Source organism: Emydura macquarii, unplaced genomic scaffold (genome assembly GCF_026122565.2).
Source record: "Emydura macquarii macquarii isolate MOO-44397 ecotype Brisbane River unplaced genomic scaffold, CSIRO-AGI_Emac_v2 contig_2676, whole genome shotgun sequence".
Taxonomy (NCBI): domain Eukaryota; kingdom Metazoa; phylum Chordata; order Testudines; family Chelidae; genus Emydura; species Emydura macquarii.
The window spans coordinates 1,574,455-1,591,997 of NW_027132813.1; the positions used below are offsets into that span (position 1 = coordinate 1,574,455).

At 48.0% G+C, this 17,543-nt stretch overlaps 1 protein-coding gene across 1 annotated transcript in view; it reads right to left on the reverse strand.

The window, feature by feature from the left end:
• The window catches only part of MDGA1 (MAM domain containing glycosylphosphatidylinositol anchor 1), a 210,061-nt gene that overhangs the window by 40,654 nt on the left and 151,864 nt on the right, over positions 1-17,543 (reverse strand). The window contains 2 exon segments of the mRNA XM_067565371.1: positions 6,928-6,951; positions 8,131-8,308. Of these exon segments, the coding sequence (XP_067421472.1) occupies positions 6,928-6,951; positions 8,131-8,308 (202 nt within the window).

The window sequence follows — 17,543 nt, forward strand, 5'->3', positions numbered from 1 at the left end:
TTGGTGACTCTGCATTGTAATGCTGCATCCGTGCAGAAGGCATCCAGGTCATCACAGGGACCGGTGGACTGGGACATGATCAGGGAGGAAGACTTAAAAAGCTTAAATACATCTACCTTGGTTAAGTAATGATTCATCAGCGTAGAGGGTGTGATTGTCTACATCGATGGAAAAAGGGTATTAAAACCCAGGAGAAAGGAGGATCAATAGGATGCTCCAAGGGGGCAGAACTACAGAGGGGTAACATTAATGAAAGAAGCATTTAAGCTAAATATACCAGAAAAGTTTCCTAGTAGCGAGATCTACTAACCGCTGGAATCATCCCCCCAGGGAAAAGGGTAGAAAATGCGCAATCTGAGGCCAGGTCAACTCTAGAAGAGGTTTTGCAGGTTAGCTAGAACAGCAAAACCCCCTAGTGGAGACACATCTTATACTGGCAAAAGGAGTTCTTTTGCTTGTGTAGTTGAACCACTTCCCCGAACGACATAAGCTATATCGACCAAAGGACTCTTCTGCTAGTATCAGCTGCATCTATGTTGGGGATTTTGCTTGCATAGTTGTGTTGGTTAGGGGTGTGATTTTTTTCCCTCACTCCTAACTGATATTTCTATGACAGCAACATTTTGTAGCGTAGACCTGGTCTGAAACAAACTATATTGGCAAAAGCACTTTTTTTTGCTAGTATAACTGCATTGACACTTTCACTGGTACAGAATTTGTTTTTTTTAAAGTCACCCCCTAAAACTGACATCACTATTCGACAAAAGCTCTAAAGTAGCCTTGACTTTACATTGGCTCCCAATGGGACCTGACAAGGCTTCTCCATCTCTAACTTTTATGATCAAGTACTAGTTCCAGGTTAGTGAGATCAAGGCCTGACCACTGACCCAGGGTGCCTGCACTGGGATTCTGTTGAAGTCAATGGGAGCAGTATGTGGGAAAGAAATAGCAAAGGGTCCAGTGATGGCCAGTGAAAATGGTTAGAGGATGGAGAGAGAGATCCATAAGCTAGGAAATTGGAGAAGACTGGGACTACTCAGTTTAGAGAGGAAACAAATTGGAGGGAACATGAATGAGGTATAAAAACAGTGAATGGGGTAGAGAAAGTAAATCAGGAGTGTGACCCTGGCAGACCAGGTGCCAGCTCATGCCAGGCTCCCCATGTCTCCACTGAACACTGACAAATACATAGCTGAAATCAGTCTGGTGTTATGTCCTGGTTTCCTTCCCCACAAGGAAGGACCATTGACACCAGAAGGACTAGAGAGGAATATTAAAGAGGACCAAAGACTTTATTGTGTACTCTCTCTGCACCCCCTACCCCACGAAGATGAGTCATACAAGTGAATTCCTCCCATGCAGAAGGGGGGAAGGGAATACAACCCCCTTACAAGGAAGAACAGTATCTCATTGCTGCTTGGACTCTGGGGCAAGGATTCTAAACGTAAGTGTTGCTCAGCTGCTTAGCCTGGATGGATTAGCCCTAAAGGACATGTAGAACTTGCTTATTATAGAAGCTTCTATTAGCGTTTCAATTTTAAGATTGTAACTCGTGTGTATGTATGTTTACCTGCTTTAACCTTGTACATAATTCTCATTCCATTTCCCTATTTAATAAATCTTTAGATTATTATTGGATTGGCTACAAGCATTGTTTTGGCGTGATATCTAAAGTGCAACTGACCTGGGTAAGTGACTGGTCTTTTGGGATTGGGGGTAACCTGAATGTTGTTGTGATTCACGGTGTAAGGGATCATCTGTCACAAAAGTAGGCTTACCCGGGAGGCAAGAGAGATTGGAGTACCCAAGGAGACTGTCTGTGACTCCATGTTAAGAAAGTTACAGAGCCTGAGGAGTTGAAATCCACACACAGAACTCACAGCCAGTTTGGGGGCTGAGCCCCGGTTCTTAACAGTCTGCCCCGAGGTTGCTACTCACACTCGTGAGCCGCTGCAGGACAGCTTGACAAAGAGCCCCTTCTCTACTCTCTGTCCTTCTATAAGAACAGGGAGGCACCCAACGGAATTGGGAAGCAACATGTTTAAAAGCACTGAAAGAAAAAAACTGATGCGGGCTAGCAATCCTCCTGCTCTGGGACACAAACTGAGCACTAAACACTTGGGATTAGAATGACATTTCCCCAATATGCATGTTAGAGAACAACTTCCCTTTTCATCAGTTCCTAAGTTTCCAAATTCCTGTATCCCCAGCAAGTGTGATCCCAGGTGTGGTTTGCTTCCAGCCTTGGTTGGGAGAGGGCCAGGGTTCATGTGGATTTCAGTGACTCAGTTAGCGTACGTGGAGACTTTATCTGGAGTACAGAACTTGGGGCTCCAAACTGTTGTCTCCTCCTTCCACTGTATGCCTGTCTCTCCTTGATGGCACATCCCTATGGGGACTGGATAGCATGCACTGTGTTAAACTTTGGAGGGAGAGATATTGCCCTGTTCTGAGATCCACTGGTTTCCACACACAGTCCTCACTACCACCTGTTCCATATGCTTTGTCCATGGGGAACTCAACCACAGTGGTGCACTGACCAGGGCAGCTGAGTTTTGTTGCTGATGGCAGGTCCCTATAGCTCAGGAAGAAACTGCAGAATGCTATATAGGGAGCTGGGTTGCCCGCTTAACTGCTGATTAACCCTGGCTAAGTGTTCTCCGTTCGGTCCATTCATTTCTAATTAGCATCCTAATGCAAATTAGCCAGCACTTTGTAGTGCTGGGCGCAGGGGGCTGCTCTGCAGCTGGAGCTGGAGAAAGAGGAGAGAGAAGTGGGGACTGGACCTAGCAATGGCCTGGGAGATCTGAGGCCTGGGGATCACATGTTCTCCATGGTTGGTTTGTCTCCAGCTCTGAAAGGCAGGGGAAGGAGTGAGACAGCAGGTGCTACATGTCCTTTCCAGGGGGTTGTGTGAATGTGGCGGCTGAGATCCAGGCCTGGCCGTGCTGCTGGATGCACTGAGACCTTCAAATCACGACAGGGGAGGCTGGTACCCACCAGCCTCCAATGTGCTTAGGTTGTACCAACACCCCTGGCTTCATCTGCACCAGGCCCAGCCCCCATGCCAACACAACAAGCCCTGCCAGAGTGAAACACACGCCCATGCCTTATCCCAGGGGTGATCCCAACTCCAGTTTGCAGGCTGCTTGTTGTGGTTAGCTGAATGCTGGGTGTGCTCATCTGCCGGTCATTACCAAACCACTCTTCCCACTCAGAGTGACGGAGCAGCAAGGCTGGTGTCTGACATGCTGTTCCTTTCCTTGCTTGCAGTGTATGAACTCTGGAGACACACTGAGAGGCTTGGGGGTGCTGGTGGGAACACAGCTCCATGTCCAGCTGTGTCTTGTGGCTGTCTGGACACAGAGTTACCCTTCCAATGGCATTGCCCTACATGGTGGCAGCCACTGAAAAGTATTGCTTTGTAAATGTGTCAAGACACAGCTCCATGGAGAGGCACATTGGCAGGGATGGGGCATGCGAGGAGATCGGGAAGCCTGTCCTACGAATGGGCAGAGCAATTCCGTCTCCAGGGGGCGACAGACTGCACAACATTCACTTCACTTGAACGTGGAAAGAAAAGAAAAAAAGGCAAACTGGCAGAGGGGTGGGAAGGGAGAGCAGAAGGGCAAATGTTACACTGTGACTTGTCAGGGCCCAAGGAACACTCAAGAACTGGTGCAGCTAGCACCAATGTATAGGAAATCACCTTGCTGGGTGGCTCTTAGAGCTTGCTGTTTCTCTGACCATGAAGAACAGGGAGCACACGGGAGCCCAGGAGACCAAGGTGGGCAGTGAGGAGGGAAGGAATTGCTATGAAGAAAGAAAGCCATTTGAATGGAGTCCCAAGTGCTTGTGAGATAAAGTCACTCACAGAATGGGATGGGAAACTTGAGCAGTTAAGGTCAGAAACCAGGGGACTACCTGCCACATCACAAGACATGGGTTACTGTGCACGAAACGGAACTTGTGGTCCTGTAACTTCTTTAATACTAAAATACCCCCAGAGTGGAATCACTTTCCCTTCACTGAAATGCACCCACTTCTCAGGGTCAGGGTAGCCCCATTCGCACCAGGTGAGGGCAGGAAGTGAAGAAGAATCCCACAGCCAATAGATACCAGAAGCATATGAGGAATGTGCACACATGTGCTGCTAAGAATCTGTTGTGGGGATCATAAAATGTGGATTCTTCACCAGTCTCTGACACTTCCCATCTGGGGCTATCAAAGAACTTTTCAAACGTTAGTGAACTAGGCCTCTCAGCCCCTCTCTGAGGAAGGGAAATATAATTATCTCCATGTTACAAATGGAGAAACCAAGGCACAAATATAGGAAGGGACTCATCCAAGGTACCAGCCAGCCAGCAGGAGAGCAGGAAATAGAACCCAGGAGTCCTGACTTCTAGTCCTGTGCTTTAAAATAGAAGATCATACTCCTATTCCTTCCGAGCCAAATGGCAAGACTGAGGAAACTCTGAATAGGTGAACAAGTTTTTCTGGGCTCTGAGAGACACCTGAGAACAATTCTCTGAAAACAGCCGCTCAGTGTGCAGCAGCTGTCAAAAAAGCTAACAGAATGTTGGGAATCCTTAGGAAAGGGATAGATAATAAGATGGTAAATATCGTAATGCCACTATATAAATCCATAGTACGCCCACACCTGGAATACTGCATGCATCTCAAAAAAGATGTATTATAATTGGAAAAGGCAGAGAAAAGGGCAACAGATATGAATAGGGGTATGGAACAATTTCCATAGGAGAAGAGATTAAAAAGACTGGGATTTGTCATCTTGGAAAAAAGATGGGACTAAGGGGGGGATATGACAGAAGTCTATAAAATGGTGCGGAGAAAATGAATGTGGAAGTGCTATTTACCCCTTCACATAAACCCAATGAAATTAATAGGCAGCGGGTGCAAAACAAACAAAACAAAATATTTCTACATACAACGCACAGTCAATATGTGGAAGGGGATATTGTGAAGGCCAAAACTATAACGGGGTTCAAAAAAGAATGAGATAAGTTCATGGAGGATAGGTCCATCAATGGCTATTAATGTGTCCCTAAACCTCTGACTGCCAGAAGCTGAAACTGGACAACAGGGGACAGATCACTCAAAATTGTCCTGTTCTGTTCATTCCCTCTGAAGCCTCTGGCACTGGTCACTGTCAGAGAGAGGATACTGGGATAGATGGACCAGTGACCTGACCTTGTATGGCCATCCTTATGGAATAATACTTTTAATGACCCTCTGCATCCCTGAGAATGCAGCAGTACCCTGATTGTTGACCCTGGCAGTCTGAGGCAAACTCTGTCTCAAATTCCAGCTGCTTGGCTGGGATCCTGGTTCAGCAACGAGGAGCAAAGGAACCTTCCTGTTTAAAAATTAAACCTTTGGTTTAAATATTGAACACAGAAGCTTTTTTCTGGGTTGTTAGAGCCAAGGTGGAGAGGGATACCCAAAGGCAGCTCTTCCTTCACTCGGCAGATTCCCTCAATGTGCTTTGCCATGGCTGCAGCTGAAAAGTGCCCTGGTATTTGTTACAGCCTCCTCCCTGCACTCACATGGGAGTGATCTTCTGCCATGGCTACTAGCTTTTCTAGGTTTTTCCCCTTCTAGAAAAACGGAACAGAGGTTTTTGTTTCAGGTGTGGGATAGCCATTCCAGCCCGGATAGTCAGGATGCTGGAGTGCACATAAAGACTTAGATATCTAACTGTATTTGTTATTACTGTGGCTTAATGGCTAAAGCACAGGCCTGGACTACAGGCAGGCTGGGTGCTGTTCCTACTCTATCACTGACTGATTGTGGGCAAGTCCCTTCCCCTGTATGTATCACTTTCCCCAGCTGTAAAATGAGGCTAGTGATGCTTAATCACCTTTTGTAAAGTGCTTTGGGCTGGAAGGCTGAAAAGCGCTGTATAAGAGCGTTCATTATTAGATCTACAGTACTGTCTACCTAAATGCTTTATACACATTCATTCATTGAGCTTCAGCACACCCCTGCGAGATACCGAATTATTATCCCCATATCACAGGTGGGGAAATTAAGACCGAGAGCAACACACAGCCTGATTTGCATTCATTATACAAAGAGCCAAAGACAGAGCAGGGAATAGAATCAGGACCCCAACTTCAGTCCAGTACTCTAGTCACTAGGCACACATTCACCTCTCCCAGGGCTGGGAATAGCACTCAAGAATCCTGAATCTCAGTCCCAGGCTCTAACCACTAGACACATTCTCACTCCCTCACATTCACAGAAGGGGAGGAGGTTCAACTTGCTCTGGAGCATCTGGAATTGACCATTGTCAGAGGCAGAGCTAGAAGCACATAACATAAACAATGGACGAGATGAATCTCCTTAGGTCTATACAGCATGGTAATCCCATGGACTAATCACTCTCTGTCACAGGTGTAATATATGACAGATCACTTTAGCATCACGTGCAGCGAGCCTGCAGCCATTTGAAGAACATTGCTCCTGCTCAGAAGGAAATAACCCATGGCAGAGAAAACAATAACCTCTTATATTTCACTATGCATCATTTCCAAGGATGTCAGCCTGCCAGACTGTACATATAGGGAGATCATTTCCCCCACCGCTTCTGGAGTGGAACATGGCAGCCGTTTGACTGCACACAGAAGCTCTGCACACGACTTGAGAGCATGAAGTGAAGATTGTAACCAACTGAACCTACAGGGGGAATTTCAGGAGGATGAACGGAGTCACCTGAGCTCCAGTGCTTGTAAATTTCATCTTGTTTCCAGGGAAAGGCACTGGCAAAGCCATCCGTGCCACCCAGCTTCCCTGGCTTGGCTGCACCTCCCCATTTTCTCTGGCAAGTCTGGTACCTGCTTGGGCAGCCACGGGCAACTATTATTCAGTATGGTAAAAAATAAAACCAGAGGCCCCATTGCTTACCTGCCGGGTTGGGATAGTTAATTGCTGGGAAAGGAAACAGAAAACAAGATGGTTTAGAACAGCATTTTTTCCCCTCCAAGGAAAAAATAAAAACCTGAACAAAAAAGAAACACTTGAGAAATGTGACTAATGCCCAAATAACCCACAAGCACCGCACAGCCCCTGAGTTAGAAACGGGAGAATCCCTGTGTTTTGGGACATACCAAGGTACTGAGTTTGTGGGTTCATAGTTCTATTTTCAAAATGGAGACAGAACCCCAGACGCAAACCTTTCGTTTATAGCAGGTCCCTGGATCTTGTGTCTATGAGCATCCCAAGCAGATATTTTTCTGGAATCCATTGGGAATGGGAAGGCTGGCATCCAGTGGGGAAATTAAGACTGCTTGATATCTGATGGGAAATTGAGGTAGCTCTTGGGACAGGGTCTGCCACTCTGCAGGAAACCAATAGGGCCTAGGCTCTGGTGTGAAACTAAAGGGATCTGGAATCCCAAGGGAAACTGAGACACCATAATACCCCATGGGAATGGAGGGTTGTGCAGAATCACATGGCAATGGGATGGGGGGGGTCTTGTGTGCTGAACTGATGGGGCCCAAACTCCTGTGTGAACCTGAGAGGGCAATTACCCAATGGCATATCAAAGCGACTTAGTGTCCTCCAGGAATGGGGTGTGCAAGAGGGGAGCTGGTGATCTGCAGGATCAGGGAGAGGACCCTGTATTCCGTAGGAGTTTAGAACATAGCTACAACATATTGGCTTCTTATATACAAAAAGAGCTGTGGAACAAACTGCTTCAAAGCCCTCACAAGGCCTCTGTCCTTGGCAGTTAGCCCGGCTAGAACACAGTGCCTGCAGCTTGTGCCCTAATATGAAGAGAGGTGCCCAATATCAGGGTCCATGTATCCTGATTGGAGATACTGGGCTCTGTGTGGCTGGAGAGTGAAGAGCTCAACATAAGTCAAATGAATTTGGTCCCTCTTCACAAGCCATTGAATGGGGTCCCAGGGTGAGGAAGGCTGCAAAACCCTGGCCTAAGGCGGTGATGGCACTGCGTCACCATAACACTGCATAACCCTGAGACTCCCTCCTGCAATCACAGCACTAGAAACAACCCAACAACTAACCCCTGGCCCTCTGGAGTGAGCTGCTGAAGGGGTCCCTGCCTCTGCTCTCTTGGGTGGGATGTAGGGGGAAGATACCTACGTTCCATGTACCGGATGATGCGGGCAGCCATATCGCCAGCCCCAAAGTCAGTGATGGGTGTCAGGCGGACTTCATAGCTCTGAGGAACCTTCAGGTTGGGCAGGACGTGCTCCAGCAGCAGGCCTTTCTCCATCTTCTTCACAGGAATTAATGTTTGGACAGTGTTCCTCTGATTCAGCTGCAAGGAAAAAACATTACATCCCATGGAATCAGTGTTAACAGCATCCTGAAAATGAGTGTCTGAAAGACTCTGTGGGACATCTAGACCAGGCCTCCATTCCCTCACAGACAGGCAGGATTGCTTCTTATAGTCAAGGCTCCATGTAGTCTACTGCCATGAAACTGACTGTAGAAGTCACTCCTTGCCACAGAACTGTGCTCCAGAATCTCAGCTTTCATTTAAAAAAAAAGAAAAAGAACTTCAAGCCCGTTTGGGTAGGAAGATAACCTCAAAAACGCAACTAAGTGCAAACCAATGCCTGCCTGACTGCAGAGAACTTGAAACAATGGTTCAGAGGAAAACTACCCCTTCTTTTCAGTCAGGGTCCATGGACTCCATAATTCCTTGCACATGGACTATGGCCTTTCCACAAGACAGCACAGAATTCAGCATTTTTGCTGCAGATTCCGTTATGTTGCTGCAACCAGGCGCACTGGACATCAGTTCACACAAGCATATCTGTTGGGCAAGCTTTACAGGTCAGCTGTTCAAACCTGACATGCTTGGTTTGAAATCTGGGTTTCCCTTCTCCCTCCATAAAGGAGGAAGAGATTATAGACACATCTAGGAAAATAAAAAAGGAGAAAGCACCTGGACCAGATGAAGTCTGGATATGCTGACGTCATTGGAAAGGGAAGGCATCAAGGATTTTACAAGTCTATTTCATGATAATCTTAAGAAAGAGAAAGTGTTGGATGAATGACATAAAAGTTCTGTGGGGCCCATGTTTAATCATAAATGAGATATTATGCCACGTGCTAATTATCACCCACTTAAGCAAACATCACCTGCTATGAAAGTATGGGAGAAGATTACTGAAAAGCATCTGTATGGAACAGTTGAAATTTGGAAGGGTCAGCACAGTTTTGATGGAAACAAGCACAGTTGATGCCATATTTGCTCTATGACTCCCCATGGAGAAATTCAGAGAAAAGAAACGGCAAGTAAGCATGGTCGTTGTTGATTTGGAGAAGGCGTACGATTGTATACTAAAAGAATTAGTTTGGAATGGAGAGGTGTATTGGAAAGATATGTCCATCTTAATCAGCATACGTATGATAGAATGAGTACTGTAGTCAAAAACCAAATGGGGTGACAGGAGAGAATTTCCAGTAAATGTTGGCCTGCACCGGGGTCTGCCTCGAGTCCTTTTTTTGTCTGCAGCTGTCTCGGATGTGATAAGTGAGAACACAGAGAGGGAGCTTCCTTGGAAAATGCTGTTTGCTGCTAACTTAGTGATATGTGCAGAAGACTGTGAGACCCTGCAAACCAACGGTGAATAGTGGCAACAGTTTTCACTATGCAGGATTTAGAGTGAGCATTGGTAAGACTGAGGCTATGATAATTGAGGGAGGAGGACTTACCAGAGATGATAGTACAGGCAGAAAGCTTAGAAGAGAGAAAGAATTTACACAGCTAGGATCAATAGTTGAGGACAATAGTGTTCTCCTGAGTGATACCTGGCATCGTACCAAAGCTGCTTGGTGCAAATGGCAGGAGCTGGCCCCAGTTCTCTGTGATACAAAGATACCAGTAAAGTTAAAAGGTAGAGTGTTCAAAGCTGTAATTCAACCCATCCTAAGGCACGGAACAAAGACCTGGGCAGCCGTGAGAAAAGAAATCAGTAGGCTCTCAACCATGGAGATGAAGATGTTGAGCTGGTCAAATGATTGGATGCTCTGTGATAAGAAATGAAATGAGGTTGGGAAAGCCTAATGCAGGTTGACCCAACTAAAGACAAGTTGGATGAGGCTTCACTGGTATGAACATGTCCAGCAGAGACCTCAGAGTTATATTGGTAGGATGGTCCTCGCAACAATTGTGGATGGGAGACAAGCAAGGAGGAGACCAAAGACTCAGTATGCAGACAGAATATTTGTGGTCCTTAGACAGATGAATTTGCATGACAGCAAGGCATACAATCATGAGTTTTGGAAGAAGGCGATAAAAGCTGCCAACCCCGAATAGGGAAGTGGCAAGATAGAAGAAGAGGAGGAGCCAGGCACTCTGGCATTTCATCTTCCATCTCCCTGCCCCGCTGGGACCAGCTGGCAACTTCTCTTGCTCTGTACCTTCCCGCTCCCCAAGGGGAATTAACTGGATTACAGCGCATACACCCTTCATGCTTCTACAGAACTAGGCAGGAAGAGGTCGGGGAGCTGGAATCTAGTTTGCAGTCAGGAAAAGGGAGGAGCCAGAAAAGCAGGCCAGCAAACAGCCCTGCCTGGAGAACAGAGTGGCAGCTGGGACCCAGGGAGTTGGGAAGATGAACCACTGAAGCGGAATATAAGCTTCCCCCTTTTCTGACACACACGAGGGAAGGAGACTAAGTCAGGCTGCCTACACAGCATCATGCTGAGGCCCGTAGTGCTGGGCCCTCTGGAGAAATGAGAAAAAATCCATGATCAAAAATGGCTGTTGCTGAAAATGATCACCGAAGAATAGTCTATCATTGAGTATGTTCAGTGATGAATCAGAGAGGTGTGTGTTTACGTGTCAGAGGGATGGGAATGGAGGGTATTTCCTGGACATACAATTCATTAGTGTTGCTGAGCACATTGGGACCAGCTTATAGTCTCTTCAGCACTGCCTCGCCCAGTCCAGTATTCAAGGTCCCAAGCAATGGGGCTTCCTCCACTTCCTTTGATTGACTATCCCACAAACTAGTCTGATACTCAACCTACCTATTCAGCTGCATTGGCATTGCAAGGGGTGGAGGTGGGTAGGGTAGGCTGGTGCCAAACTATATGGGCAAAGCTGTGTGTATGAGGCACCCAGAATTGGAATGTCAGGGAGGAGAATGGAGAGTCATGGGTCAGGATTGAGGGACAGGGCAAGATTAACACATAGGCAAACGGCACATGCTAAGGCCCCGATTTTTTTTTAAACTGATGTGGATTTGCCCCTGACCTGAAAGAGCTTCACTTACTTGAGTGAATGCTGCTGCGAGCTGAAGCACAGGGGTCGCTCTGCCACTCAAATTTGGCCCGGACATTCCTCCATCTTGACAAGGGGTAGCCAGGCCAAATTGGAGTGGCGCTGTGACTGCCCGCGTCAGGTCACAGTGCCACTCTGGTGAACGAAGTTCTTTCAGCATGCGCATAAATCTGCCCCAGTAGGTGGGCTGGCAGAGACAGTCCTCACACCCAACTGAGCCTCACTTTGCTGTTCCCAAAAGAGCCAAGGACAGAGGAGGGCACTGGGTAAACAAACTGCAGATTTCTTCAACCAGATCGGGGCCCAGAAATGTATGTTTGCCTAGGACCCAGTAATGGGCTAATCCAGTCCTACTGAGAGAGCAACGGCGGAGCTGCATGTCTGGGATCCAGCACTGGAACAGCAAAGGGGGCTGCTGGTGAGGACTGCAGTGCCTTAGCAGAGCTGTTGGGAGAGAAAACACACACACGCCCTGCTCCAGCTAGCTCTAGCCCCTCCCCGACAAGACACTGAATGCCCTTATAAAATTAAAACCAGTGGCTACCCCCGGAGTTTCTAACTGCCAGAGCCCTGTGCACTCCTGGGGTAGCTCAGACCCAATTCCTTCACCCCAGTTTGGTTGGCCTCAGCTGGACGCAGCTCCCAAATGAACAACTGAAAGGCTGGTCATTGCACAGTCCTGCACAGCTGCTGGTTGCAGCAGGTACAAGCCCAGTTTTGGTTCCCGAGCGTGTAAGACTCCTCTTGTGTCTGAGAGGCAGGGTTGGAGCAGCCTCTCCGGGAACAGAGTGTGACCCGGATGCTGGAGTGCTGTCAGCATCCATTTGCATCTGGAGTGGCCCATATGCACACTGGGTGCCGATCCAGCTGGCACCCCTGCAGCTCAGCCCTCCCTTCTGTCCGCACCGCTCACACATGCTCTGCCAGGCTGGAGCGTATCCAGCACCCAGTGGCAGTGACCCCATGCGCACTGGTTAGCAGCACACCAGCAATTCCACAGAAGCAATGGCAGCTCACGAGCCAGTTCAGGGGATGTATGCTGCCAAAATGGAAAGATAATTGCAGTCCTGAGCCTGAGGCCCTTAGATAGGGGGAAGCTGATCCAAAGGCTAGGGCCAGCTCTTCCTTTAAGGCTGATGCATTCACCTGCCTCAGCCCCTGGGCACCGGGGAGATACAGCCAGCAAGGACAAGGCGGTCAGGAGCCAGGGATCGTTTCCCTCTTCCAGCCATTCCCCTTGGAAGAGAAACAAATGGGAAGGTAGGACTAGAGGGAAGCCTAAAGCCAAAGACATGAAGACACCGGGGTACTTTGGCTGGTGAGTGGGTGGGAGTGGGGTGGTCTGAACTTCATGGCTCTCTACTAGGATTGGCATTGACTTGCAGTAGCACCCACGCCCTTCCAAATCATCAGCACCACTTCCCGCAGTGCCCAGGCGGTCCTTGAGGAGTTCCTATCCGAGGGCAGAGCAGCTCTGTCCCTGCTCAGTTTGCAGGGCCTGGAACGATCAAAGCACAGTGGACATCTGGCGGTGACTTCTGGGGTGTTTAGAGATCTTAGCTTTTCCCTAGACAAAAGAGGGAAAGGAGGAAAACAGGGGCACGAGGGGCCTGTTTTGCTTTACTCAGTTGTTTGAAATTCACTAAAAAATACTCTCTCTTTGCCCATGCTGCCTCACCAACACACCCCTGCCTGCAGGGGCCCGCACTAGGCACAAGAGGGGAGCTCACTCACTGAATGGCCCATTCAGACTTTGGCTTCTCTGCTGAGACTGTCCACAGCGGGGCCAACCAGTGCCAAAATGTGGTGGCAGTTCTCATGCTGTGGCCCCCTGCTCCCTGAGAATTGGGCTGACCCTTACAGAAGGGTCCTATAGACTTAACAGAAAACACTGCCCCGGCCAAAGACTTCTACAGAATGCTTCAAAATTCCTGCAGCCTGGCGGACATGCTTCAGTCAGTTCCACTGGCCTTTCGAGTAATTGCTACATCACCCTTTTCATTTCTTCCCCATTCCGTTTCACAGGAACCACCAACTAACTCACTTCGCACAGGTGACATAAGTGTTACAGAGGTGTATCAAAAGAGAGCAACTGCAGGTAGCTAGGATTACCCAGAGGTGCGCTGGGTGGGTTCAGGGGTCACTAGCTTATCTGCCAATGATCCTGAGTTATCAAACACCCATCCTGATAAGATGATGTCCCCCTCAATGTCCAGGGGTGGTTGGCAGGAATGGGAGGCCCGCTCCCTCCTCAGTTGAGTAATTACTAAGAAACTCTCCTTTCAGCCTCCATCAGACCCTCATGCAGCCTACGTTGAGTGGACTTCCCTCCTGCCAGGGATCCCCTTCCACCTCCTTCAGCCCCACAACTCACTGAGCACCCGCTTTGTTGTCCCCACATCCTGGTATCTTTGCAGAACTGGCTCGGGACAGTTTTTGGAAATATGGGCATCTCTGCAGCAGCAGCACAAACCCAAGCTTGTTACAACAGAGGAGGGGTCACTGCCACTGCTAAAGGCTCAGGTAAAGTTTAAAGTGTGAAATTGCCATCTGAGCAAGACCAGGGGGTGGCTCCAGACAGCCTCAACCACCCATTTTTTTCTGTGATCCTGGAGCAGGTGTTTGGTAGCAACGACCAGCTCAGGCCCAGCGGACAACAATATTAGGGCCCAGGCCAGCTCCAGCCCCCAGGACCGACAGCAGCGGCTCTGTGCAGAGCGTGTTACAGCTGCACACAGCAATCCGGGAGTAGTTCCTTTTATGCCTGCATTGCAATGCCATGCTGCCAGCTCCATTCTCCCCTAAATCTGTGCTCCATTCCATGCTGCTCTGGCTTTTTCTCCCTTCAAAGCTCTTTTCTCCTCCTGCTCATGCTGTCCCAGCACCAGGGCCTAACATCACTCCATGCAGTTAATAACACGCACAGGCATAGAGGCGGGTGAAACGCTGGCCCCCTTATTAGAAATTCTGACGCCTCGATGGAGGGGCGCACACGAGATTCAGCAATGAACTCATTCATCACTCGGTGCGGGAAGCTGCCAGTGCAGCCAGAGCAACGCACAGTCTAATCTCCGCCTTCACCTCTTTCCATTTACACTAATGAGAGGGAGGAAAAAAATATACCATTCCCATCAGCCTCCAGCTGCCCGCTGTTGACATTATGCATCCTGATGGGGGCACACCTGGAGAATGGTGCACCAAAGTGCTTGGGAAGGGTGAAGTCACCCCCACCATCAATACGTGGGTACACACAAACAGGAGTGCACTCTTACACTCACTCCTGCATTCAGATACACAGAGGCATATACACAGTCGATACCCACAAGTTTATGAAGGCCCTGTGACACTGGCAGACCAAGTGCTAGCTCATACTAAGGTCTCCATGTCTCCACTGAACACTGACAAATACATAGCTGGAAGCAATCTGGTGCACCTGTGTCTCAGCATTGTTCAAATAGGTATTAGAATTAGAAGAATGTGTTTAGGGTTTAGACTTTATTGAATGCTTGGGAGTTGCTGCCTTCGTTAATCTCACTTATAATATCTGTATCCCCTATTCTAAGGCAATATTTGAACAGTTATGTTGTGAGCTGCTGTGACTGTGTCAGTACCAGACAGAAGAGAGAAGTGCTATTTTGCAACAGGAAGTGTTATATCCTGCCCAATCAACACCAGACAGATGAATATGGGACATTAAAGAGGACAAAAGATGGTGGTGGTTCTGCTCTCCCCCCCTTTGAAGACAAGTCATGCAAGTGCATTCCTCCTGTCAACTGAATGCGCAGCCCGGGGCACAAGGCTGGGGGGCAGGAATAAAAACTCTTAACAAGAAGGAACTGTATCTCCATGCTGCTTGGACTTGTGGGGGATGGGGTAAGGTTTACTATGCATAAGCAAGAGATCTCCAGTGCTTAGTTTGGGTTAGCCCTAAAGGACATTATTTATTATAGAAGCACCTCTTACTTTTTGAGACTTAAGACTAACACATGTGTGTGTGTGTGTATCTGCTTTAACCTCGTAAATAACTCTCGTTTCTTTTGCTACTTAATAGATCTTTAGATAGGTTTAGTATAGAATTGGCTACAAGTGTTGCCTTTGGTGTTACATCTAAGGTACAATAGACTTGGGGTAAGTGACTGGTCCTTTGGGACTGGGAGTAACCTGAACATTGCTGGCGATCTTGGTGTAAGGGACCATCTATCACAAAGATATCCTCACCAGAGTGGCAAAACAGATTGGAGTACCCAAAGGGACTGTCTGTGATTCCATGTCTAGGCTGTTACAGTTACACTTACGTAAGAACATAAGAATGGCCACACTGAGCCAGACCAAATATCCATCTAGCCCAGTATCCTGTTTTCTGACAGTGGCCAATATCAGATGCTTCAAAGGGAATGAATAAAACAGGGCAGTTACCTGTCGTCCAGTCCCAGTATCTGGCAGTCAGAGGCTTAGGGATACTCAGAGCATAGGGTTGCATCTCTGACCATCTTGGCTAATAGCCATTGATGGACCTATCCCTCCAGGAACTTATCTAATTCTTTTTTTAACCCCTTCATACTTTAGCCTTCACAACATCCCCTGGCAACGAGTGTCACAGGTTAGACTGTGCGTTGTGTGAAGAAATACTTCCTTTTCTCTGTTTTAAACCTACTGCCTATTAATTTTATTGGGTGACCCCAGTTCTTGTGTTATGTGAAGGGGTAAATAACACTTCCTTGTTCACTTTCTCTGCACCAGACATGATTTTATAAACATATAGACCTCATATCATACCTTTAGTCATCTCTCTTCCAAGCTGAACAGTCACAATATTTTTAATCTCTTCTCGTATGGAAACTGTTCCATACCCTTAATCATTTTTGTTGCCCTTCTCGGTACCTTTTCCATTTCCAATATATCTTTTTTGAGACGGGGCGACCAGAACTGCACACAGTATTCAAGGTGTGGGTGTATCATGGATTGATATAGTGGCATTATGATATTTACCGTCTGATTATCTATCCCTTTCCTAATGGTTCTGAACTTTCTGTTAAGCTGTTTTGACTGCTGCTGCACATTGAGTGGTTGTTTTCACAGTGACTCCAAGATCTCTTTCTTGAGTGGTGAGAGCTAATATAGATCCCATCATTTTGTATGTATAGTTGAGATTATGTTTTCCAATGTGCACCACTTTGCATTTAGCAACACTGAGTTTCATCTGCCCTTTTGTTGCCCAGCCCCCCAGTTTTGTGAGATCCCTTTGTAACTCTTTGCAATCTGCTTTGGACTTAACCATCTTGAGAGTAATTTTGTATCACCCTTAATATAACTGATTAATGAAATGTAAGTATAGAACTCACAGTTAATTTAGGGTTTGTGCCCTGCTTCTTAGCTGTCTTCCCTGAGGTTGGTACTCACACTGTTGAGCAGGGGTGTGCACAAGGGATGACAAGCAGGAGCACGGCATCCCCAAATAATTGTCTGGCACTGATCTCCTTTGGTCCCGGGGCCACAGTGGTGGTGGTGGGGGACAGCAAGCTCCTCCCAGTCCCAGGGCCGAGGAGGGAAGAGGTGAGGAGAGTGAGCTCCTGCTGGGGCCAGGTTGGGGGGAAGGAAAAGCAAGTTCCCACCAGACCCAGGGTGAGGGAGGGAAGAGCGAGATCCTGCCGGGGCCGGGCCAGGGGCTGGAAGAGTGAGTCCTCCTGGAGCAGGGGTGGGGGCATGTGCTGGGTCAAAGTTAAATTTCTGCACACATCCCTGCTCTTGAGTCACCGCAAGGCAGCTTTACACACCCAACACACACAGAAACTGACAGCTGCCTGCACACAGGCATGGGGACTGGGTCTCCTAGTTCTAACCCTCCACCATCACACACTGCCAGATGTCCTCCAGGCTTGGCCTCTGTGACAGAACCAGTCCTGCACCATGACCGAGTACCTTTGGCGTTTACAAGGTGCGACTTCTAGCATGGCCATGTGGCAGGCTGACCGAGAGGACAGCCTACTTGCCACCAAGTTCAGGGGCCTCAGAGTGAGACGCCTGGAGTTGGGCTGGTTTAGCTTACCCCTCCCAGCTGCTTTAAAAAAAAAAAAAAAAAAAAAATCACACAGGGGCATGTCAAACTCAGGAGGCCCATAACATGACCCTGCCCTCGCTATTTCTTCTGCTTGCAAAGCCCCTGGCATTTGTTGCACAGGGCGGCGGCTAGGGGGCGGGGGAGATCTTTAATTCATAATTTGGTTTGAAATCACAAATAAATAAGCGCTACAAATGA